At 49.8% G+C, this 23,639-nt stretch overlaps 1 protein-coding gene across 2 annotated transcripts in view; it reads left to right on the plus strand.

Moving 5' to 3' along the window:
* HTR4 (5-hydroxytryptamine receptor 4) overlaps positions 1-23,639 on the plus strand; it is a 59,179-nt gene that overhangs the window by 10,376 nt on the left and 25,164 nt on the right. For both annotated transcript variants that reach the window (XM_063413722.1, XM_063413723.1), the window contains exons 2-4: positions 4,213-4,294; positions 15,909-16,034; positions 17,114-17,314. In XM_063413722.1, coding sequence (XP_063269792.1) covers positions 4,269-4,294; positions 15,909-16,034; positions 17,114-17,314 — 353 coding nt within the window. In that variant the 5' untranslated portion in view covers positions 4,213-4,268. The remainder of the gene's footprint in view (positions 1-4,212; positions 4,295-15,908; positions 16,035-17,113; positions 17,315-23,639) is intronic.

Below are 23,639 nucleotides of genomic sequence, written 5' to 3' on the forward strand. Positions count from 1 at the left end.
GATGAGGAAAAGGAGGAGAAGAAAGAGGAGGATGAGGAAAAGGAGGAGAAGGGCTGCACCAGACAGTGCAGAGATGAGACTGGTTTGGGGAGGTCAGTTCAGATGATGCCATCACCTCTGGGATTTCCAAGGTCAGGGGGAGGATGGATGCAGGCCACGGTCCAAAATCCCAGTGGGACACGTGCACAGATCCAGAAATTCCTCAATTCTCTGTCCACATTCTCAGTCCCAGTGAAAAGCCTTACCCACAACAGGCTCTGCCCGGTGCAGTGACCTTGAGGAGCCCTAAGTGGTGACAAATCCCCCAAAAATGCTTTTGTGCATCCCTTGGGATATCAGGAAAGATCTCAGGGAGCTCAGGTGTGCAGGGGGTTCATTACAGAGGAGCCAATCCTGATAAATCCACATTTAACAGCAGCTGCACACGCTGTGACCTTGCCTGGCCCTTGCCAGCCTCTGCTGGAAACCATGTGCCTTTTTAATGGTTATTTATTCTTTATCGGGGTTATTTGGAATTGTTTTGTGTCTGGAGGAGCTGCCACAGGCATCTGGGGATGGTGGAGCTCTGTCAGGGCAGGCAGCACCTCCTCTTGGGGTAAAGATCAATAAATTGGTACCAGCACTCCAAAATCCCAGCCACCCTTAATTCCTGAGGGATTTACAGAGAGGGTCTGGATCTCCTGTGTTGCTAGAAATTATGTTTAATTGCAGTGAAGGAAATAGAATTAATTAATAGAATTAATGCAGTGGGAGAATCAACTCTCCAGTTAAGGTGGGTGTTTTATTCCTCAAAGGAATAATTTCATTAAAGGGCAAGTTAGGACCCACTGAGCAGTGCTGGAGTCCGGGGACTTCGGGGTAAAATAAACTCAAAGCAGGAAAGTATGTGGTGATAAATGTGTATGGAGGGATCCTGAAGGATCAGGGAGAGCAAGAATGAAAAATAGAAATGAAAAAAAATATCCAAAAAGAGAAATCATTCGTTGTGAGTGCCTGGGAAGGGACTCCCTTGGCTTGGGAGGCTGTCAGGTCGTTTTGGGGACTGAGAGCTCCTCGATTTCCTTGCCAGCCCTGGGAAGAGCATCCAGGGGAAAGAAATCTCACAAGCAGCTTTTGCTTGAGAGCAAAATCTGGTTTTATTTCAGTAGCAGTGATTTTCCTTTTGTCATGTCCAGGCTCCTTTATTCCCTCAGATGCTGCAGCTTTGTGTGGAAGGAGTCTGGCAGCCACACCTGGAACTTGTTTTCCAAAAATAACATTTACTTTTGGCTAATTTAATACTTTGCAACATCTCAGGAGCAGTTTTTCATTTGCTTTCTGAGGGGCTGTGTAAATATGAATAAAAGTCAGTTGTTTCACGAGCAGGGAAGAAAATAAAATATATATTAAAAAAAAAGCTCCTTTGGCAAACACCCACATGGAAGTTTTTAAAAGCAGCCTCAAAATGCATCTGTAGGCTGCAGCTCCTCCTCCACCCCTGTGTATCCCTGCACTCCAGAGAGGGAGGGCAAACAGGAAATCACCATTTTAAAGCCATTTTATGTGGTTTTTGTAAACAGCTCCACAATTTGCAGCGGTCCCCAGGTCCCCACACATCCCTGTGCTGCCAGGTGTGAGCCTGGGAACAAGGAGGGAATTTTAGGGATGTGCTGGGCAAGGTGGGAGCTCCCTTCTGCAACCCTTTTGTGGGAAATTTGCCAAGTTTTGCTTTTCTGTGGCACAGTTTGGAGCCTCTGCAGCTGCTGGGGGCTCAGGCCCAGCTGATGCAAAGTCAGGGTTTGGCACTGAAACCAGGACAGAGGAGCTTCAGCAGGTGAAAGTAGAGGAGTTTTGGTGAAAAATGCCCCAAAGCACCTTGAACTAAGAGGATTTCCATCTTTGCTGGCCAGCAGGAGCTCTTGCCCTGCCTCAGACTCCTGCCCCAAGTGAATCCACAGAGAACAACCTTTTAAACCGTATTTTTCACAGAAATTCCAGGTCTCTCTTAAGCTGCTTTACCTGGTTGTGATTCCTTAGTGTCACGTTTTATCTTCTTTTGCCAGGATCAGGGTTAAATGCTCCAAACAGAGTTTCTTGTTGGGACTCAGATGTTTATTAATCCTTATCTCTATTACAGTCTCACACACCGTGAGTGCTACAGCACTTCTGGCTAACAAACTAAACATGGAGCCCCCATCTCTCTCTCTACAAGGCCTTTTGAGGATAAACTGTCCAATTATTAAATGACACCTAAATTATTTTTACTTTTAACCCAATAACCAACCATCCATGGCTGCAATGAGGATTTTCTACCCAATTACAAAACACCACCCAGACCTCTGGAGAAGAAGGTGAAAAAGCAGGACTGGCCTCTGCCCCAAATCCTCCACCTTGCTTTATATCCATTACTGTATTCTAAACCCTTAAACTCTGAGTTTTGCACCCTGTGTTATCACACACTTCTATCCAAACTCCACACCCACAATCCCGGAGATGTCTCTCAATTTTGGGAGCTTCTCCACGGCCCCAGGTCAGTGCAGGGTTTGTCTGGGGGTCAGTGCAGGGTTTGTCTGGGGTCAGTGCAGGGTTTGTCTGGGGGTCAGTGCAGGGTTTGTCTGGGGGTCAGTGCAGGGTTTGTCTGGGGGTCAGTGCAGGGTTTGTCTGGGGGTCAGTGCCTGTGAGCACAGAAATCCTGAAATTCTCAGTGCCTGGGGCTCCAGCAGCTCAGAGTCCCACAGGAATAATCAGAGCAAAGAAAGGAGATCCTCCCCTGCAGCTGCAGAACCAGAACCTGGCTCCTGGCACTGCCCTTAAAGCAGGAGCTGATTTCCTGCTGGCATTTCACAGCTTATGGCAGCAATAAAAATAAACCTGAGGCCTTTAACTCTGACCCAACAAAGCTGTGGCTGTGCCTGAGCTCCAGATGGGCAGCGGAGCCAGCCCAGCACACAAAACCCGTGCAGGAAACGGGGCAGGAGGAGGAGGCAGTGGGGAGGACAAGGGGTATTCTCAGGAGAAATCAGAATTAATTTTATGCTGATATCTCAAAGAGTGAAACCGTGCCAGGTGTTTTGTCCTGTGGAAGAGCTCCAGAGCAGGAGCACAGGAGAGTGGATTTTGGCTTTTTCTCCAAATTCAAGTTGGAGGTCAGGTCTTAGGGACACAGAGGGGAATCTCCAGACCTCTCACCTTTTTCTTTCAAAGCTTTTCTTTCAAAGCAGCAGTTTTTGAACCACCAGCTCCCAGAGTGCCCAAAGAGTCACCAGCTGAAGGTCTAAGCTGCAAACAGGGGCCAGCCAAACTCTGCCTTGTGGATAAAAATACCCTTTTGACTCCAGCAATTTTTCCTTGCAAAGTGATGTCTAATCCCACACCCTGAATTGCTGCTGGTGGCAGACACCGAGCCGGGGCTCATTTGCATTGCAAACCTGGCACCGGTGTCTGGGAAGGCTGAGGCAGTTTTATTCCAGTTTTCCTTTGAAGCCAGGGAGCCACAATGGCATTATTTGCATCTGGTGGTGGTGGCTTTGTCCCTGCCTCCCTAGAGACAGCACAAGGGGTAATCAACAGCCTCAAGTGCTCCGAAACTGAGCCTATTTTTTCCTCTGGATTAGCAGCAGCAAATGCACAAGCACGTTATTAAGATGGTGCATTCATTTCTTTGGAGTCAGGATGGAATTTTGATAGAGTTAAAAACCCCATTAATATTTACATCACTTAGTGGTGCTGGAAGTAAGTACATTTATTTTAACTCAAGCTGCAAAGCATTTAGTTCTTTGTAATTACAGCACTGCTATTAAGTATTCATAAGGCTGCACAATAGAGTGTCACAGGAAACCTGGTTTAATTTAGTGGTAACTCAATGTTTTAGTTTTGTGTAAAAACAGAAACTAATTTACCAAGCCTTCTTGCTTGTGTTTTCCCACCTGGGCTTTGCAAACTTTCTCCAGCTTGGCTCTATTCAAACCACTTTTTGTAGCTTTGAAAGTTGGGAAGCTCCTGGGCAAGCCTGGCAGGTGTGGGGGTGATTTGGGATGGGCACAGCCTGGCTGGGGAAGTGCTGGAAAGAGCTGGAAAAAGCCCTGGAAGTGCTGGCCTAAGGCAGCTGAACATCAGCTGTGGGTGCCCAGGTGGCCAAAAGGCCAAGGGCAGCAGCCTTGGATCCTCCTGGAGGTAAATTCACATTTATGGGGGATGCTGGGACTGACCCCTGTGTTTCTCTCTCCGCTGCAGGATGAGGTCTCTCCTATGGACGTTGCACTCCCTGCTGCCTGTGCCTGCTGCCTGTGATGGAAGAACTTGATGTGAATGTGAGGTAGGAGGGAGGGCTGGGCTCCTGCAGCCCCTGGGCTGTGGCGGGGCAGTGGGGCTGCAGTGGGGCTGCAGTGGGGCTGCAGTGGGGCTGCAGTGACCCTGCAGTGACCCTGCAGTGACCCTGCAGTGGGGCTGCAGGGCTGCATTTCCTCTTTGCCTGCAGATCAAAGTCTCTGCTCACGCAGCAGGGCCCGGTTTGGGGGTTCCTGGAGCGTCTCTGAGGACGTGGCATCACCCTGGTATTTGGATAAGTGTCAAATGTGGCCCAGACAAGTCAAGGATTTCTTTTCAGTAGAAAATGTTATGAATTTTGAAAAGGTTGCAACGTGACGTTGGAGAGACATTCCTGGAAATTTTTGACAGTTCAGCTTGGAACTTGCATTTATCACAGCTCGAGGGAGGTGGCAGACCTCATTTTCTCTAATTCCAGAGTAGAAAACTAAATGACCCGCGAGTATTTCCTATTTATATTTTATTGGATTTTTTAATTTCATGTGCCTCGCCGATTGCTATTGGGTACATTCATTACAGGCAGTAGGTTAATGAGATCCTGTCAAGTGGTTTGAAATGAAAACCTCAAATTGGTTACAGCAATGCAGAGAGGCCAAACTCTGCCTCTCTGGGGCTCTTACCAGCATAGGGCACAATTGTGCCACACCTTTGAAAGACTGAAAACATTCCTAGAGTTTGGGTGAGACTCCCATCACCCCTGCAGAGCATTCCCAGAGCCAGGAATGAAGGAGAGCTTCTCTTGGTCTGACCTCCCTTCCTTATGTCACAGGAGCTGAATCTCACTCTCTTATATTTTCAGAGCACAGGAGATTCTTATCTGCACCAGTTCTGCACAGCATTTTTGCCCTGCTGTCTTCTGCCTGCCTTTTTTTCCTGCACTTTTCCCTCTGCCCCTTCTTCTCCTTTCCCCCCTTCTTTCTTCTCCTTTCCCCCCTTCTTTCTTCTCCTTTCCCCCCTTCTTTCTTCTCCTTTCCCCCCTTCTTTCTTCTCCTTTTCCCCCTTCTTTCTTCTCCTTTTCCCCCTTCTTTCTTCTCCTTTTCCCCCTTCTTTCTTCTCCTTTTCCCCCTTCTTTCTTCTCCTTTTCCCCCTTCTTTCTTCTCCTTTTCCCCCTTTTTTCCACATCCCCTTTTTTTCCCGCCTTTTCCCCCCACCTGCCTTTTCCCACCTTTTTTCCTCGCCCTTTTTCCATTTTCTCCTTTCCCCTTTTCCCCACCTCTTTACCTTTAGTGCAGGTAAAACAGCTTTTACAAAACCCTTTTAATTGTAGCTGCTGGTGAAGGCAGACTCCTTTTGCTAAATCAACTATGGAAAAGCGACATATTATTTCAGTTTTCCACAGCAGTAATTGCTTTTTATTTTTAAGCCGAGCCCCTAAACCAGCTAAATTTTAGATTGATGTTAATTGCTTCCAAACTTGGCTTTATCAGCTTTGGTTTTCTCATTTTGTTGCTGAAGGTGTTTTTGTGGCTTGGGAAGTGCAGAGCCCTCCAGCAGTCCTGTGTGTGGCTCATTAATCTTATCTCGACTTTGAGGAATGAGCAGCAAGGTGGGGGAACAGGGAATCACATGGGTTGGATTGGTTGTGTTTGTTTAGAAGCAAAGGAAAAATGCCATTTTTAACCCAAAGCCTGGCACAGAGGCACGGGGAACACTGGTCCTGACAGCTGACCTCCATCCTTGGGAGGGAACTGTGAGTTTGGGGAGTCCCAGATCCTGGAGTTTGCTGTGCTGCCTCTGCAGGCTCCCTTTCCCTGGGGATCACAAGGAGTGGAGCTGTTGGGGGCTCTGGGGTGGGTTTGGCTCCTGGTGCTGTGCACAGGCAGGAGGAGCCAGGGAAGCTCCTCGATCTCCCCTCCCCATCCAAACCTGGGAGAAACAGGAGAAAAAGCCACAAAGAGAGAGTGAGGGACCCAAAGAGCCCTCCCTGGAGCTCCAGGGATGTCCTAGCAGAGGAGCTGACTGTGCCCTCATCCCCTCTTGCTCAGGACACTCCTGGGCTGAGCAGTTGTGACCAAACAGGCACCAAAGTGACCCAAAGGGCAGGAAAGGGAGGGAGTTCAGGGAAGGGTTTGTGTGCTCTGGGTGCCCTGGCAGTGGGGATTCATGGAAAGCAAACAGCCCAGGCTGCCTCCAGCAGGCTGCAATAGGAGAGTTTATTCCTGTGTACACAAGCTCTTTTCAAAACCTCTCCAGTTTCTACACTTGGAGTCATTAAATCATTGTTTATCTCAAGTCCTTGGATCGCACTGCTGTTTAGGTGAGAAGTAACAGGCTATAAAATGTCATTTAACAGGCCACAGTCAGCCTGGAGCTCTTCCTTGATCCCTTTCCAAGGGAAGATCAACTCTAATCCTTCTGCAGTATCAGCAGCATCCATCCAGAAAGGGATTTGCTCTTGCATTTCTGCACAGATAAATGAACTGATTGAGAAGATTTTCTGCCAAGCCCTCTCTTCTCCACCTGGGCTGGGGAAGGGTCTGGAGCCCCAGGAGGGGCTGAGGGAGCTGGGAAGGGGCTCAGCCTGGAGAAAAGGAGGCTCAGGGGGGACCTTGTGGCTCTGCACAGCTCCTGACAGGAGGGGACAGCCGGGGGGATTTGGGATCTGCTCCAGGAACAGGGACAGGAGGAGAGGGAACGGCCTCAGGCTGGGCCAGGGGAGGCTCAGGGGGGACAGCAGCAGGAATTTCCCCATGGAAAGGGAGCTCAGGCCTTGGCACTGCCCAGGGAGGTTTGGAGTGCCCATCCCTGGAGTGTCCCAGGAAGGGCTGGAGGTGGCACTCGGTGCTCTGGACTGGGGACAGGGTGGGGATCACCTTGGACTCGGTGTCCTGGGAGGGCTTTTCCCACCTCAGGGATTCCATGAAATGTTGTAAGGAGCCAGTTGAAGAGGCTGAGGGGCTTCCAGGTTTATCCTGTCCATGCCTGGGGGTGCTGAGGTGCTTGGGCACAGCAGGGACACCCTGGGAGCATCAAACACCCGGGGCACTTCTGAACCTGCAGCCACAGAGTGCACAGAGCATTCCCCCCCTGCCAGCACCAGGGCAGAGCAGCAGGGCAGCAAGGAATGATAAAGAGCCTCACTTTTACATTTTGTGCTACCAGCCAAAAATTTCCAGCAGCCAAAAAACCCTTGAGGAAAAAATTTCTCTTTCCCAAAAAGCTCCCTCCAGCCCAGGCACTGCTCCACCCATGGGGGAGGCATCAGCCTGGGTATTTTTCATATTGTTCAACTCTTTTCTCAGTTTCTAGGGAAACACTTTAAAGCACTATATTTATGGGAACATCTTTCCAAACACCTCCGCCAACACTTAATTAATGGAGTTTTTAAGCCTGGCTCCAGCTTCTGCAAATTAATAGCGTGTTCTCTGATGGCAGCTGCGGAGCAAGGGAGACACACAGGCTCTGTAAATAAAGTTGGAGAGTGCAGAGGGGCAGCTCCTGTTCGTGTTTGTGCTCAGCCCCAGGGGGAGGTCAGGCCATCACACGCCTCTGGGAGGTTTCATCTGCTTTTATTTGAGCAATCTGTGCACGGGAAAATTCCCTGGACTAAAAGCTGGGCCTCAAAAATGAACTTTTTGATGTCTTGCATCACATTTTTAGCATCAGCAGCTCTACACAGAGGGGCAGTGAGTGGAGATCTGGAAAGGGCTGTGGAAGGATGTGAAAGCCATCCTAAAAACTGGGATATTCTGGGGCAGGCCTGGCTCTGGGGCTTGGAAAAATGGGCTGGACCTCATTGCCAGCTTTGCCCAGGGCAGCTGCAGTGCCAGGGGCTTTCCTTGACTCTCCAGGGCTGACCCAGCGTCAGGCTTGCAAAATTCTGTTTGTCCCCACGTTTGCATGTCCCCCTTCCCCAGGGGTGGCTGTTTCAGGAATCAGGAGCTTCTGCAGAGGAGCACGTTCCTGCTGGGAGCTCCTGCCCTGCTTAGCCACAATTAAACCCAATTAACAAACGCTCCCAGGGCTCGCCAGGCTGGGGAAATGTGCTGGTCCTGACTCCTGGGTGTCATCTGGGTTCCATCTGAGCTGAGAGCCTGCACTTCCCATCCTCAGAGCACCTTGACCTCCTCTCTTGTTTATCTGAAGTGAGAAATGGGCTTTGTGCAGAGTATTCAAACATGCACTTTGCTGGGGGTGTAAAGGAGGTTTAAATAAAATGAGAAATTTAAGTGCTCTGCTCTTGAATCCAGGACATTCCGTGTCCTTGTTGGGAAGGGCACCTGCCTGGAGCCTCCACACGACTGAGGCCAGAAAAATGAGCTGGGGACACCAGGGGCTGCAAGATTTCTGGCTGCCACCACTGGAATTGTATTTACCAAACGCTGTTTTATATAATAAAGCTCTAAATGAGCTGGGAAGAGGTTTTGTGTGGCTTGGAGTCACACGAGGGTGGTTCTGAGGAGGGTCTCAAGTTAAATGTATTTTAGAAATCAGTGTTTTATCCTGTCTGTGCCAAGTCTTCCATTAGCAGAGGGAACTGCAAGGAACTTTTTTATTCCTCTGGAGGCTTGAAACTGGGAAATTCTCCAGGAAATATTGGAAGTTAGACAGCCAATAGCTGTATTTGTCTTCTGCTGTCCAAGGTGTAAACAGGCAGTGGGGAAAGGGCACAGCCTGGATATTTTAATACCAAGGGTCTGGACTAAATGCCTCTCATTTAACAATATTTTCCTGACTGCAGATATTGTTTGAAAGAGCAGAGCAGGGCCTTGGTGGTTTCTGGTTTGAACATTTTGCAATCCCGGGCTTTGGGCAGAGATGGGAACAAAGGTTTGAGAAAGAGAAGTCAGAATGAGAAAGCTGAGAATGACTAAGAACTGCCTGTGAGGGTTTTGATCAAGAGGTAACGAATCTCTGGGCACAGGGCAGGGATTTTTTGGGGGGAACTTTTGCAGGAAAAGGTGTAATAAGACAGGGCACTAAATGCTTTGAGCCCAGGAGCAGCAGCACAAGTCCTGAAGAGCTGTGGGCTCTGTGCACCCCAGTTCTGCACCTGCTTGTTGCAGGAGGCAATAATTTTCAATTTCTCGATTCTGTGAGGAATCTGGGCACTCAGGATATGTTTAGTATGAGCTTAAACCTTTCTTTTCTCACTGTGTCATGGAACTGCATCCAGTCCCTCCCTGTTTGTAAACTCCTGAGAGAAAGCTCAACTCATACATGTGTGTAGTGGTGATATCTCTGTGAGGTGAAATTCCCCTACACAGTGGCCAAATGATAAACGTTCCTGTGCAGAATACAGCCTGGACTCTGCCTTCAGAGAATATGGAGGGAAATTACTGACAATTATTGGGAATACTGGGAATGAGGCGCTGGTTCCATCAGCTCTCCTGGGCACGGCTCCGTGGTGTTTGCTGTTGAGCATTCAGCCCTGTGTGTGTGACAGGAGACAGGCAGGAGCCACCTGGAAAAGAGGGGATAATGATAATTGTATTTGTGGAATGCACACCACAGGTCAGGATTGCTGTTCTGCTGCTCTCTTCATCCTCTGCCATCGTTAAACTGCTGAGTGTCTGGTAGAGGCCGTGGGCTCTCTTTGGAGGAGCAGCTCTAATGAGGAACTGATCAAGGCATTTCTGATTAAACCCGTGTTTGACCTTTGGTTTTATGCAGCATTTGCAAAGGAGAAATCATTGTTACAACAGCTCTGTGCAGTGTGTCTGAATCCCTGCCTAAGTCAGAGAATTGGCTTTTTTCATTGTTGTGGAGTGTTTGGTAACTCCATTAAAACACTCTGACTTTGCACAGAATCTGAGCTGTGCCAGCAGAGCTGCTCCATCCCCCCGAGCATCCCAGTGCCTCCTCTGGACTCTCTGCAGGTCCTCCCTGTGCTGCACAGCCCAAAGGGTTGTGTTGGTGTGAAAACAAAAGGGAGCGTTCAGCACGTGAAGGGGACAGCCGGGCTGGAGCTGGGGACAGCCGGGCTGGAGTTGGGGACAGCCGGGCTGGAGCTGGGGACAGCCGGGCTGGAGCTGGGGACAGCCGGGCTGGAGCTGGGGACAGGCGGGCTGGAGTTGGGGACAGCCGGGCTGGAGTTGGGGACAGCCGGGCTGGAGTTGGGGACAGCCGGGCTGGAGCTGGGGACAGTTGGGCTGGAGCTGGGGACAGCCGGGTTGGAGTTTGGAGATTTGCAGATCCATTGTAAGGAGCAGACCGAGCCAAGGTGCTGCAGAGCCCGGTGGGTGTGGCACGGTGGGCTTTGGGTGGCACAAGGACTCTCCTGTGGAAGCTTTTAGAGGATGCCAAACGAGGTATTTGCAGCAGCTGCCTTTGCTCCCTGTAAATACTGTGATCTTAATCTCATGCTGATTTCAGAAGTTAATTTTAGCTTATATTTTAGGTGACAGTCTAATGGGTTTTGAGGGCTGTACTCACGCACATCAGCCCCGCAGCGATCTCTGCTGTGTGTGGGTGTGAATTGTGTAACTCCTGCTCTGCTGCCCGGGCAGGGCAGGGCCAGGGCTCTCTGCTGCCCTGCGGGAGGGGGGCAGAGGTGTCGGGGCCACTGCCGGGAGAGCCCCGGGGCTGGCAGAGCCCAGGGCTGGCTCCGTTTCCTCCCTCGTTCTCCCCACACTCCTGCCTGGCTGTCTCAGACCATCGCAAATTGTCCTGGGTGGGTTTCCAGCCCCACACCCTGCGCTGGGCACAGGGCAGAGGTGATGCTGCTGCCGGCTGAGGGACAGCCTGGCTCTGCCCCTCACCGCCAGTCCTGGGCACTGCCTGGGCACCACAGTGGGGAAAAAAAAATCCCTCTAAACCTTGAGAGAGCCTCCCGAGAGGGACACGGGGATGGGGAAGGGTCAGGAGGGGCCGTGGAGGAGCAGCTGAGGCACTGGGATTGTGCAGCTGGAGGAGACTGAGGGGAGATTTTTGAGGTCTGCAGCTCCAATCTCTGCTCCCTGTGACAGGGACAGGACCCAGGGCAGGGCTGGAGCTGGGCCAGGGCAGGTTTAGGGTGGATTTTGGGAAAGGTTCTTCCCCCAGAGGTGCTGGCACTGCCCAGGCTCCCCAGGGAATGGGCACAGCCCCAGAGCTCCAGGAGAGCTCGGACAGCGCTGCCAGGGGTGCCCAGGGTGGGATTTTGGGGCAGGAGCTGCTCTGGGTGATCCTGTGGGTCCCTTCCAGCTCAGGACATTCCAGGATTCGGTCCCAGAGCCCGCAGGGAGCGGGGCCGGGGCCCCGGTGCGGTCCCGGTGTCTCCCCGGTCGGGCAGGTCCCGTTCCCGAAGCGGAGCGCTCCCAGCAGGGATTGACTCCTGCAGCCTCACACGGCACTTTCTGAGGCGTTCCCACAGCCTGTCCCCTCCTCTTCCTCCTCACAGCATAGTTTGTAATCGGTGTTACCGGGGGCTCAGAGCGCCTCGCTCCTCGGGGCGCTCTCACCCTCCGGGAGGAGCAGAGCGGAGCCGCGGGGCTGGAGATGTTTGAAATCAATCAGGAGCTTGATTTCAACCCAGCACAAAAGGAGAAAACCTCCTCCCTTCCCTCCCACCCCACTGCCACAAGTGATTTTTTTTTTTTTCTTACGCTCGAATCAACGAATCATATGTCCGAGTTATTTTGATACGTGGAACGCTGTTTATTCCGGGCTTGTCAATACTTTAATTGATTTCAATCTGTTTCTAAAACAGAAGTGAAGGACATAATTGACTGGAATCTGTCAGGAGCTGTCCTGCCATCTGCACGGGCTCAAGTGAAGCAGTGTAGCATTTACAGGCACTAAAGGAAATTAAATGCTTCTGGATTAATGCTGATTTTGATTAATATTTTAGACGAGGATGTGGTAACAGCTGCAAAGGCAGGGATCAAATCACTTCCCTATAGTCACGTTTCTCTACTGAAACACATTATCAGGTTTACTCATAAAATAGCTGCTCTTGATTTTTAGGTGTTTAAGACCTAATGATTTTTTTTTTTTTTTTTTTTTATGCCTGGGAATAATCAGGGAAGCAGCAAAGAGGAGAGGCCAATGACAGCTCATTTGTGGTTATGAAATACGGAGTGGCAGAGGGAAAAGCCCTGGCTGGAAACAAATCAAACCATCCCTTCCCATATTCCCCACACCCGAGGGCACCGTTAAATCAAGAAAACTCTTTCCTAGGCTCCCACTGCTCTGAGTTATTTTTATTTTAATCTCCTTCAGCGAGGCTTGCGCACATCCATTGCTGGGGAATGTTCCCTGGGACCCCTGGGGATGCTGCAGGTTCCCTGTGCAGGCAGAGTTATCCCTGCCAGCCCCATCCTTTAATCTGCCCTGCTCCTCTGCCCCCGAGCTCGGAATTCTTCCTCTCCCTGCTGCAGTTCTGTGCTCTCGCTGGGATTTTCCTCTCTGTGCCGCTGGGATGGGGAATGGGGAGCAGAGAGTGTGGCCCCGTGACTGATCCGTGCTCTTTAACTGCCGCATAAAATATGCAAAAGCGCCAGAGTTCATTTAGAAAAGTTGGGGTGTTTACAGGGAAAGTGAAAATTGAGCTTGAAAAAGTAATTACCCTTCTTTTTACTTTCACATTAATGACTATGCAGAAGAGCTTTTTAAATCTGTCCATATGTGGGCTTTAAGCATTCATTCCCCATCAGTATTTCACCTTTTTCCTTAAGTGATTTCTATATTCCTGCTAACCAGCAATCATTTTGCCTGAATCTCATTTCCTCATAATAGCAAACCCATCAATCTCTGCTCTATTAAAGAGGGGAGCAAGCTTGGGAGCCAGAGCACTCCGATTTGATAAAAGATGTTATGCAAACCATTGATTTTAATTTACAGCAATATCCACTTCTTCCATTATTAACAACTTGGAATTACTAAGGCTGAATAATTAACATGTATTCCTGCCTGATGATGGATTGTCCCAAAGGCAGAAACAGCCCAGAGGAAATCCCTGCTGCCCCCCGGTGAGGAATCTGCCTGGTCCATGTTCCCCAGGGGAGCACTCCCAAAACTGATCCCAGAGCAAATGTTCCTCTCCCAGAGGTGCTGGTGGGAGCTCCTGCCCTGCTGGGTCTGCCCAGAGCCTGGCTGGTGCCCACCTCTGTCCAGGGATGCCACCAGGATGCCACCAGGATGCCACCAGGATGCCACCAGGATGCCAGCAGCAGCCTCAGGGCAGGGCTGGTGCAGTTATCAGCCCCACCAAGGTGCATCACACTCTGAGGGAGGCCAGCAGCCTCCCAGAAATGGCTTATGAAAATCAGCCAGGCAGCTGATTGGAGGGATTTGGAAAAGAAAAAAGGTTTTAATTAAAGCAAAAATAACAAACTGTACAGAACAAAGGAGTAAAAGCTGTGCAGGGGGCAGGGAGGGCCCTTGCCCCTGCTCAGACACCCCCAAAAGCCCCCAGAGGCTCCGGGCTCTCTCTTAAGTACCCAACGAGCTGGGAGGGGTTTGTGCCTTGGTGCCCAAAGGAAAACAGCCCCAGGTCCTGAGGGACAGCTCAAGGACCAGCAGGGCCTCTGTGCTGGCACTGGGACAGTCATGGTGAGAAAAGCATCCAAATTTCTGGTCCTTCTTCCTTAAAAGTTCAGGGGTGAAACCCCAACTCTTTCCTAATGTGGGAACACCCGCTGGGCTGTCTGTGATGCACGGGGTGGGAAATGTGGATTTAAAACTGTCCAAGATTAAAACCCTCCCCCAGGCAATGTCTGCAGAGATGCTGTTCAGGGCTGCGCTCCCCTGGCGTGCCCAGAGCCCGTTTGGATGGGTAAAACTCTGACACCCCTGTGTGCCAGGATTTTCTAACCTTCTGTAGCTTTTCTGCAAATCAGGAGAACTCAGCGAGATAAAGGGTAAAAAGCTCGGGTGTTGTTCAGTAAATAAAAAGTGACCCCGAGTCGGTCAAGGTAAAACAGAATAAAAGCTCCATTTTTCAATTACCTGAGCGATCTCAGCATTAATCCTGGGTGAACAACACCAGCTCTGCAGGCTGAGAGGAAATTTCCCTGCTGAATTAGTGTCAAGTGTTGCTTTTAATGCCGGTTTATCTCCAGCCACTCCTGATAACAGGAAAACCCCGTTCTCACCTTGTAATGTAAAGTCACACAGGCAGGTGAAGGTTTAGGATGCAGCTTCTTCAGGATATATCATTAATAATAGCTTTAGAGGGAAAATAACTCAAAATTTTGTAATGAAACCAGGTTTATGAGGAATTTATTGCATGCTGGGTGTTACCTTCCTGCTTTGCAACATCTGGGAAAAAAAAAAAAAAGAAAACCAAAAACTTCCTTTGAAACAGCAAATTATTTGTAGAAATGCAGATTTAAAATATGGTTGACATTGTGTGGGAAGGGTTGTGTTACTCTTCCATTTTCTTTTCTTCCTCTTCATTAACTGAAAGAAATTATTGATCTCAGAGTAGGGGGAAATTGGACACTTGGAAAAAAATTATTTCCCTAACTCTGGAAAAATTACTGAGAAAAAAAAAAGGAAAAAAAATAGAAAAGAGAAAAAAGAAAAGCCAGACTGTTTTGTGTTTTGTAGCACAGAGTGAAGGGAAGAGAGAAAAAGACAAAACCTTGTGTAGATTTCAAAATTCAAGATGTAAAATGCTTGTCTTGAGGAAAGTTTGAACCCATTAGTCCTTGTCACATCACATCAGGAACTGGAGTGACTGACAAAGAGGGAGGGGTTCAAATTGAAAAAGGGGAAATTGAGGTTACAGGTACAAAAAAATCCTTCCCTGTGAGGGTGGGGAGGGACGGGGATGGAATTCCCAGAGCAGCTGTGGCTGCCCCATCCCTGGGAGTGTCCAAGGCCAGGCTGGAGCAGCCTGGGACAGTGGAAGGTGTGGAATGAGAGGAGTTTTAAGGTCCCTTCCAACCCAAAGCATTTTGTGATTTTATGATACTAAAACCTTGAGAAAAAATGGAAAAAATGATGGGGAAAAAATGGAAAAATGACAGCAAAAAAGACCCAAAACAAAATCAAAATGCTTCTGCATGGAAAATAACAATATTTATTATTATATAATTATATATATAATAAATACATAATTTATTACATATTATAATATATAATATTATATATCTCATAACTGTATATAATCATAATTATATATTATATTGTATATTATATATTTTATATTTTATCTATATATTATATATATATATAATCAGGGAAGCAGCAAAGAGGAGAGGCCAGTGACAGCTTCTTTGTGGTTATGAAATGAAATGAAATTAAATTAAATTAAATTAAATGTAGTTATGAAATGAAAAAAAGAATAGAAACATTTTTGTGCAGGGGCTCTGCACAAGCCACCTTATTTCCTAATTACAACACCTTATAAATGTTTTTCAGCCTATCAGCTTTTGCCACACCATGCTGCTAATGCCTCTAACACCAATTATGTATTGGAATCCCCAACGTGGGTCCTGCTACAATGCATCTATCATAGTTTTATTTATCCAGAATATCTGGTTTATTTGCAAGATGATCATTTGAAGCTTGTTTTTAGTTCCATTTCTCTCTCAGCAGTGTCTGTCCTGTCCCATGGGCTCTCTCAGCCAGCACAGCTCATCTCAGGGTTTGCACAGAGCCGTGTGAGCCTCCTGCCAGGCTCTGGCAGTGCCCACAAAGGCGTTTCTGACGTTCCCTGTGTCTCTCTGTGCCAGCTGGAGTGAGGGCTTCGGCGTGGCCGAGAAGATCGTGCTGCTCTCCTTCATCTCCGCCGTCATCCTCATGGCCATCCTGGGCAACCTGCTGGTCATGGTGGCCGTGTGCCGGGACAGGCAGCTCAGGTGAGCCCCTGCCCCGCCCTGGGGCAAACCTGGGGGAAACCTCCCAAAGGGACCCTCTGGAAAGGAAACCCAAACCAAACCTCCCCTGACTGGGTCTGGGAAAGAATCTCCTTAGAGAAAAGTGGGGGAAAGCTATTTATTTCACAGTGGCCACAAGCATAAAAAATAAATAATAGTGAACAATAAAACTTTCCTTAGTTTGGAAAGACAGGTGTCTGCCAGGGAAAAGCTGGAGCTTCTCTTGGAATGGAGAATGCAAGCCCCCTCCCTCTGAATTATTGTGATTTTGAAATTCAGGGGCTCTCAGGCAAACCCGCCCTGCCCTGGGCTCTTCCCGCAGCACTGTCATTCCCACCCTCATCTTTCTGGCACTCTCGGGGCAGCAAACCAGACAAACCAGTGCAAAGCACAGCTCAGCAGCAGCTCCCTGGAGGAGCAGGAGGTCTCTGCCCCTTTTCCAGCTCGGATTTCCCAAGGAGCTCACCAGCAGCACAAGCCCAAGGTCTGCCTGTGACTGTGCAGCACCACTCAGCAAATGCTGCCCATGATCTGAGGGGTCACAGGCACAACTCCTGTCTCACCCTGGGAATTGTCAGCCCAGCCTTAGGAGCAGAGAGAGAGATTTAACAGCCTCTATTCATGTGCTGCGTGGGATTTTTAATGGATTTAATTCTATTTTATTGTTGTGATTTAAAAAGTACTCTTCAAGTTAAAATTACAGCTTCAGTCTAGATTATTCTCAGTGCTTTCTGGAAGGATTTTCTCCATTTAGAAGTTAAAATAAAATCCCCCTCCTGCACCCCAGAGTCTCCAGTGCAAGCTGTGAGGCTGAGCCACGTGGGAGCATCCATTTGCCTCCTCTGGGCAAGCACAAAGATGTCCCTAGGCCAGGAAAATGGTGGGTAATTAGCTTTAAAAACCAGCAGCAAGCCAGGGGTGACCATATGGAGCGAGGGGTGTGTTAGAGAGAAGCTTTCAGTGTGATGGAGCAGATTAACCCCAAACCCAAGCAGGAATCTCTGTCCACGTGTGGAGCCCCCTGCACCGAGCCCACCCTGACTCTGTGATCTGCCTTGCAGGAAAATCAAGACCAACTATTTCATCGTCTCCCTGGCCTTTGCTGACCTGCTGGTGTCGGTGCTGGTGATGCCCTTCGGGGCCATGGAGCTGGTCCAGGACAACTGGGTCTACGGGGAGATGTTCTGCCTGGTGAGGACGTCCCTGGACGTGCTGCTCACCACGGCCTCCATCCTGCACCTCTGCTGCATCTCCCTGGACAGGTACCCGAGCACAGGGCCCTGCTGGGGCTCTCTGCTGTGCCCTTGGTTATCCTGAGCTGCCAGGGGGCAAAGAGGGACCTGCCTGCAGTGGCAGGGCAGCAAATCTCTGCCAGGGGCTGGTTCTGGAGAGAATCCCAGTGAGGGCTGGGAAATTTGGAATGGGAGGAGGTTTTTGGTGGGGGCCTGGGCTGTTCTGTGCACAGCTCTGTTGGCAGCACTGGCCTGGTGTGGTTCTGTTCCTTCTTTGCAGTAAAAACACCTCAAATGTGTCCAAAGGTGGGACAGAGGGAGGGACATCGTGCACAGGGGTTGTTCCAGCAGAGCTGCTCCTCTGCTCCAGGAACAGGGACAGGAGGAGAGGGAACGGCCTCAGGCTGGGCCAGGGGAGGCTCAGGGGGGACAGCAGCAGGAATTTCCCCATGGAAAGGGAGCTCAGGCCTTGGCACTGCCCAGGGAGGTTTGGAGTGCCCATCCCTGGAGGTGACACCTGGATGTGACACTCAGTGCTCTGGGCAGGGGACAAGGTGGGGATGGGGACAGGATGATCTTGAAGGTCTTTTCCAGCCTACATCTCCTGGGAGACCCTAAAAACTTTCCTTTCTTTCAAACTTTTCTTGCCCCCTAAAAATAAAATCCAAAGCCTCAATAATTTATGGTGAGCGATTCTGTTTGGCTGCTCTCTGCAGATCTTCAGGGTAAATGGCAGAACTTCCTTAAGAGTTTTTCACAAGATGAACCCTCAGTAAAAAACATTTTGACTATTCTGTTAATATGTAGAGCTTTTTTTTTTTTTTTCTTTTTTGGAGTTCTGTGTGGAGATTTCAATACCTTTAAAAACACTGTTACTTAGCTAACAAGGCCAAAATAACCATAATTATTCTCATCATTGTGACAGCTGATATTTAAATGTGTGGCATTTCAATACCTTGGGAGTCTGAGCGCAGCCAGACTTCCAAAAAAAAAGTTGCTTAACCTCTGTGTTGATGGGCAGCCCAGCTCTGGGGTGGGAGACAGGGCAGCAGCACAGGCAGTTTTGTATCCAGAGAGAATCTGACGTCCCCCAGCCACAGCCCCTGTCCTTATCTGCAAGTTTAGATGGCTGGAACACAAATGGGAAGCTCGTTATCTTCAAACCATTGACAAATTGCCACTCGGAGCCAATTACCAGGGAAGCAGATGTTGGGCACGGCGCTCTGGATGTGACCTCACTCTCTGAAATGTTGGAGTTTGATTCTCCAGGCTCTTAATTAGATAGAGAGGGTTGTGGAGAGGAGGGAAAATGGGAATTCAGCCCCGGAGCTGCAGCAGGGGATGAGGAACCTCCTGTGTGGGGGGCACAGAATGGAGGTCCCCCCTTCCTCCTGCCCTCCTGGAGACCCCCCTGTGTCCAGAGCTCCTGCTCCTGTCCCCTCTGTCCCCAGCGTCCTGGGCCAGCCTTGGCTTGGAGCTGATCCTTTAGGGATATCCCCCCTCCTCAGCCCTTGGTTCCTGGCAGAACCTTGAATTTCTCTGGTGTTTTTTGGTTGGTTTGGGGTTGGTTTTTTCCACTGGACTGACTGAGAACAGCATGAAGGGGCCAGAATAGATGAGGAGAAGGTGGTGGAGGAGCCCGAAAGGGCAGAGCAGGTGGATGAATGAGAGGGTTTTGTGGAGGGAAGGATGACTCAGCCCAGCATGGATCCCTCCCTGGGCTGCAGAGGCAGCACTGCTTCCTTCCCAGGGCTTAATTCAATTTTTTTAGCTGTTTGCTCTTGTGTTCATTCAGAATTTATGGCGATGTGCAGCTTCCAGTTGGTATTTTCTCTGTGATCTATTTCCTGCCTTCTGTTTTATTTCAGGGCATGCAGGTGTGAGTTTTAAGGGTTTTTTTAAGAAAACTGGGTGGTTAATCTAATCCTAAGGACACTGTTTGAAAAGTCATTCCCTTCAACCTATTCACAAAGTGTTGCTTGAAAGGACTTTTATCAGATAATGTCTTGTATCTGTTTCCACTGCTGCCTCTGGAAAAGAAGGAAACAAGCACTGAGGCTTGAATTCTCAAAGGTTTTGGAGAAAATCTGGAGAAATCATCACATAATAAACTGATTTTACTGCTCACACACAGGGAGAAAAGTACTGCAGGGTCTCAGTTGGAAAAGGGATTTTCCAAGGTAGCAAAGGTATCTCAGGGCTCACTGAATCCGAAGTTTGCTGCCAGTGCCTTTTGCTTTTTCATCATCTCTTTGATATTCTAATACATTAGAGGGATTTACCCTTGAACTATTTATTTATTGCATGTTTTATGCATACATGTCCATTCTTTGTGCCAGTGCAATAAAAAATAATTGCTCTGCAGATAAACAGAGCCAGAAGCTCTGATGGAGCCTCGGAATACAGCGAACCTGCCGGGAGAGGCAATTTCCTCCTCCAATATTTGCAGTCCAATTTGCAATGCAATTGTTTCTCAAAGCCTTTGAGGAGGGGTGTGGGGAAAGCAACAGAGAAACAAACAGGTCCTAAATGTCTGTGGGGTTGGGTTTGGGGTTGTGTTTGGATTTGGGGTTGGGTTTGGATTTGGGTTTGGATTTGGGGTTGGGTTTGGATTTGGGTTTGGATTTGGGGTTGGGTTTGGATTTGGGTTTGGGTTTGGGGTTGGGTTTGGATTTGGGGTTGGGTTTGGGGTTGGATTTGGATTTGGGGTTGGGTTTGGATTTGGGTTTGGATTTGGGGTTGGGTTTGGATTTGGGGTTGGGTTTGGATTTGGGTTTGGATTTGGGTTTGGATTTGGGGTTGGATTTGGGTTTGGATTTGGGGTTGGGTTTGGATTTGGGTTTGGATTTGGGTTTGGATTTGGGGTTGGATTTGGGGTTGGGGTTGGGTTTGGATGTACATCTGGCACCTCTCAGCCTCTCCCTGCCTCCTGCTCCCTCCTGGCTGTCCCAGCATGGGCAGGTCCCCCCAGGGCTGTCCCCCTGTGGGTGCTCTGTTTGCTGGAGCATTTCAAAACCCAGCCCTGAGTGTGTTCTTTGATCCCAAACTGATCCCACGTCCAGGCCCAGCCCAAACCCCGCTAAACCAGGCCTAAGGCACGGCAGATGCGCCCGGAGCAGAGCGACAGATGCTGCTCGTGCTGTTTGCAAACATTAATTACCATTAATGGACTGTTCAGACAGCAAATTAGCGCAGTCCCGCGGGAGAGGTGATGTGGGGAAGCCTCCCAAGCCCTGTGGTGACACGCGGTGACAGCAGCCCTGTCCCTGTGCCAGGGCACGGAGCGTGGCACAGCCGTGGGGCTGTGAGAGGTGACACAGCCAAGGGGCTGACAGGTGACACAGCTGTCCCCAGGCTGAGAAAGGTGACACAGCCGTGGGGCTGACAGGTGACATGTGGGGCTGACAGGTGACACAGCCATGGGGCTGAGAGAGGTGACACAGCCATGGGGCTGTGAGAGGTGACACAGCTTTAGGGCTGAGAGGTGACACAGCCGTGGGGCTGAGAGGTGACACAGCCATGGGGCTGTGAGAGGTGACACAGCTGTGGGGCTCAGAGAGGTGACACAGCTGTGGGGCTGTGAGAGGTGACACAGCTGTCCCCAGGCTGAGAGAGGTGACACAGCCGTGGGGCTGTGAGAGGTGACACAGCCATGGGGCTGAGAGGTGACATGTGGGGCTGTGAGAGGTGACACAGCTTTAGGGCTGAGAGGTGACACAGCCGTGGGTCTGAAAGGTGACACAGCTGTCCCCAGGCTGTGAGAGGTGACACAGCCGTGGGGCTGAAAGGTGACACAGCTGTCCCCAGGCTGTGAGAGGTGACACAGCCGTGGGTCTGAAAGGTGACACAGCTGTCCCCAGGCTGTGAGAGGTGACACAGCCGTGGGGCTGAAAGGTGACACAGCTGTCCCCAGGCTGTGAGAGGTGACACAGCTGTGGGGCTGAAAGGTGACACAGCTGTCCCCAGGCTGTGAGACATGACACAGCCGTGGGGCTGTCCCTGCCAGCCACAACACCAGCCCAGGGCTTGCAGAGTGCAGCTCTGAGAGCATTGAAGAAAACCCCAGAGCAGATGGACACGGGCTGAGGGATGCTCTGTCCTTTATTAATCTTTGCAAACCCTCCAGAAATATTTCATTTATTCTGCCACCCTTGCTGCCAATAGCCCTCCACACACCTCAGCCTCACGGGGGCCGTGGAGGAGCCCTCTCCCATCTCCATTTGGCAACATACATTTGTTTGTGTTCCCTGCTAAATTTATCCAGCTCCAATTAACTGTTCTCTTTAGCATTTTTCTCTGTGTAATTATCTCAACACCAGCAGGCCGTTGTTTTTCTAATAAGAATTTAATTTTGTTAGATATAATCATTTTAGGACATTTTCTTTTTCTGGACCAACGATGCAGAACTTTGTTTTCTTTGGCACAAGGACAGCCCAAAGCTTATTTGCTTGGTGGGAAAAAGGAAAATAGAAAGAGCTGTTCTTTCCAAAAAAAATGTTCAGATCTGGCTATACAGAGGCCAGAACCTGTTTTCACTGAAATATCAGCAACAGTAGTGTTGGATTAATTTCCCACAGGCACAAATAAATTGAAATCTTGGATCCTGAGGTTCATCACTTGGTCAGGGCTCAGCTGGGGACTCTGTCCCAGGCTGGATTCTCTGAGGGACAAGGACAAGGGCAGTGACTTCCCACTGATGGAGGGCTTGGCTCTTGCACCTCACTTTGGGAGAGAACCAGCAGCACCCACCATTTTCCCATAATTTTGTCTTCTTTTTTTCAGTTCTCCCTTTTTTTGTCTTCTTTTTTTTTCCAATTTTCCCATTTTTTGTCTTCTTCTTTTTTTTGCAGTTCCCCCATTTTTGTCTCCTGTTTTTTTGCAATTTTCCCATCTTTTTTCATCTGTTTTTATGCAGTTTTCCCATCTTTTGGCTCCCTTTTCCCAGCTGATCTAAGGGGGGTGAAGCATTACTCAGTGTGAGCGCTCAGTGAGCGCCGTGTGGCTCATCCTGGCCCCGGTGATGATCCAGCATATGCTCCGTGCATCATTTTCCATATGCACATGACACCAAACGCTTTGAAGCGTGGGCCACCCCCAGAGCCAGGCTGGTAATGAGGGTGGGGGTGGATTTGTCTGTCTGTGATAGCTCAGGAGCTCCTTGCAGGGTAGTGCCACAGGCTCCCAGCTCCAGACTGCGCTGGGAGAGGCTTTAATCCCTCTCCAAGGGTAGGGAACAATCTCCTGCAGCTCAGTAATTCCATTTCTGTAGTGCCCAGGAGGCAAGGAAGGAGCAGTGGTGTGGTCAGAGCATCCCAGGGCCCGAGGCAGGAGCTGGGCTCTCCAGGGCAGCTTTTCCACAGCCACGGGACTGAGGAGGGGTTTGGATAAAGAAATGATCCCTTGCCACAGCCCACAGCGGGGTGTGCTGCTGTCAGCCAGGTCCTGGGCTTGGAACTGCAGTGCTTCCTACCCGGGACCTTCCAGGACCTGGGGGAAGGTGGAAAGAGAGTGCCAGGACAAGGGAATGGCTTCCCACTGCCAGAGGGCAGGAATGGATGGGATTTGGGAAGGAATTCCTGGCTGGGAGGGTGGGCAGGCCCTTGCACAGGGTGCCCACAGCAGCTCTGGCTGCCCCTGGATCCCTGGCAGTGCCCAAGGCCAGGCTGGACAGGGCTTGAATCCACCGGGGACAGTGGGAGGTGTCCCTGCCCATGGCTGGAATTAAATGATCTTTAATGTCCCTCCCTTTCCCTTTCCCTTTCCCTTTCCCTTTCCCTTTCCCTTTCCCTTTCCCTTTCCCTTTCCCTTTCCCTTTCCCTTTCCCTTTCCCTTTCCCTTTCCCTTTCCCTTTCCCTTTCCCTTTCCCTTTCCCTTTCCCTTTCCCTTTCCCTTTCCCTTTCCCTTTCCCTTTCCCTTTCCCTTTCCCTTTCCCTTTCCCTTTCCCTTTCCCTTTCCCTTTCCCTTTCCCTTTCCCTTCCCCTTCCCCTTCCCCTTCCCCTTCCCCTTTCCCTTTCCCTTCCCCTTTCCCTTCCCCTTTCCCTTTCCCTTTCCCTCCCTCCCCTGGTTTCTGCAGTGGCCAGAAGAGCCATAAGGGCAGAGAAACGATGAATTTCATTTTCTCAGCCACCTGTAAAATGTTAGCACTTGATTCATTCCTGTGGCAAAAGCCTGATAAGGAAAAGGAGAAGTGTTATAATAACTTTGCTTTATTGGAAGAGCTGCGGCTCCGGGAAGGGATTCCTGTGTTTCCCCTCCAGTGGAGAATGTCATTGCAGAGGAGAGGAGGCTGCTCATCAGCTGCTCTGCCCTGGGTAACAGGGAAGTGAACATTTGTGAGGAGTCTGACTGATAATAG

The sequence above is a fragment of the Prinia subflava genome, chromosome 16 (genome assembly GCF_021018805.1).
Source record: "Prinia subflava isolate CZ2003 ecotype Zambia chromosome 16, Cam_Psub_1.2, whole genome shotgun sequence".
Classification (NCBI taxonomy): domain Eukaryota; kingdom Metazoa; phylum Chordata; class Aves; order Passeriformes; family Cisticolidae; genus Prinia; species Prinia subflava.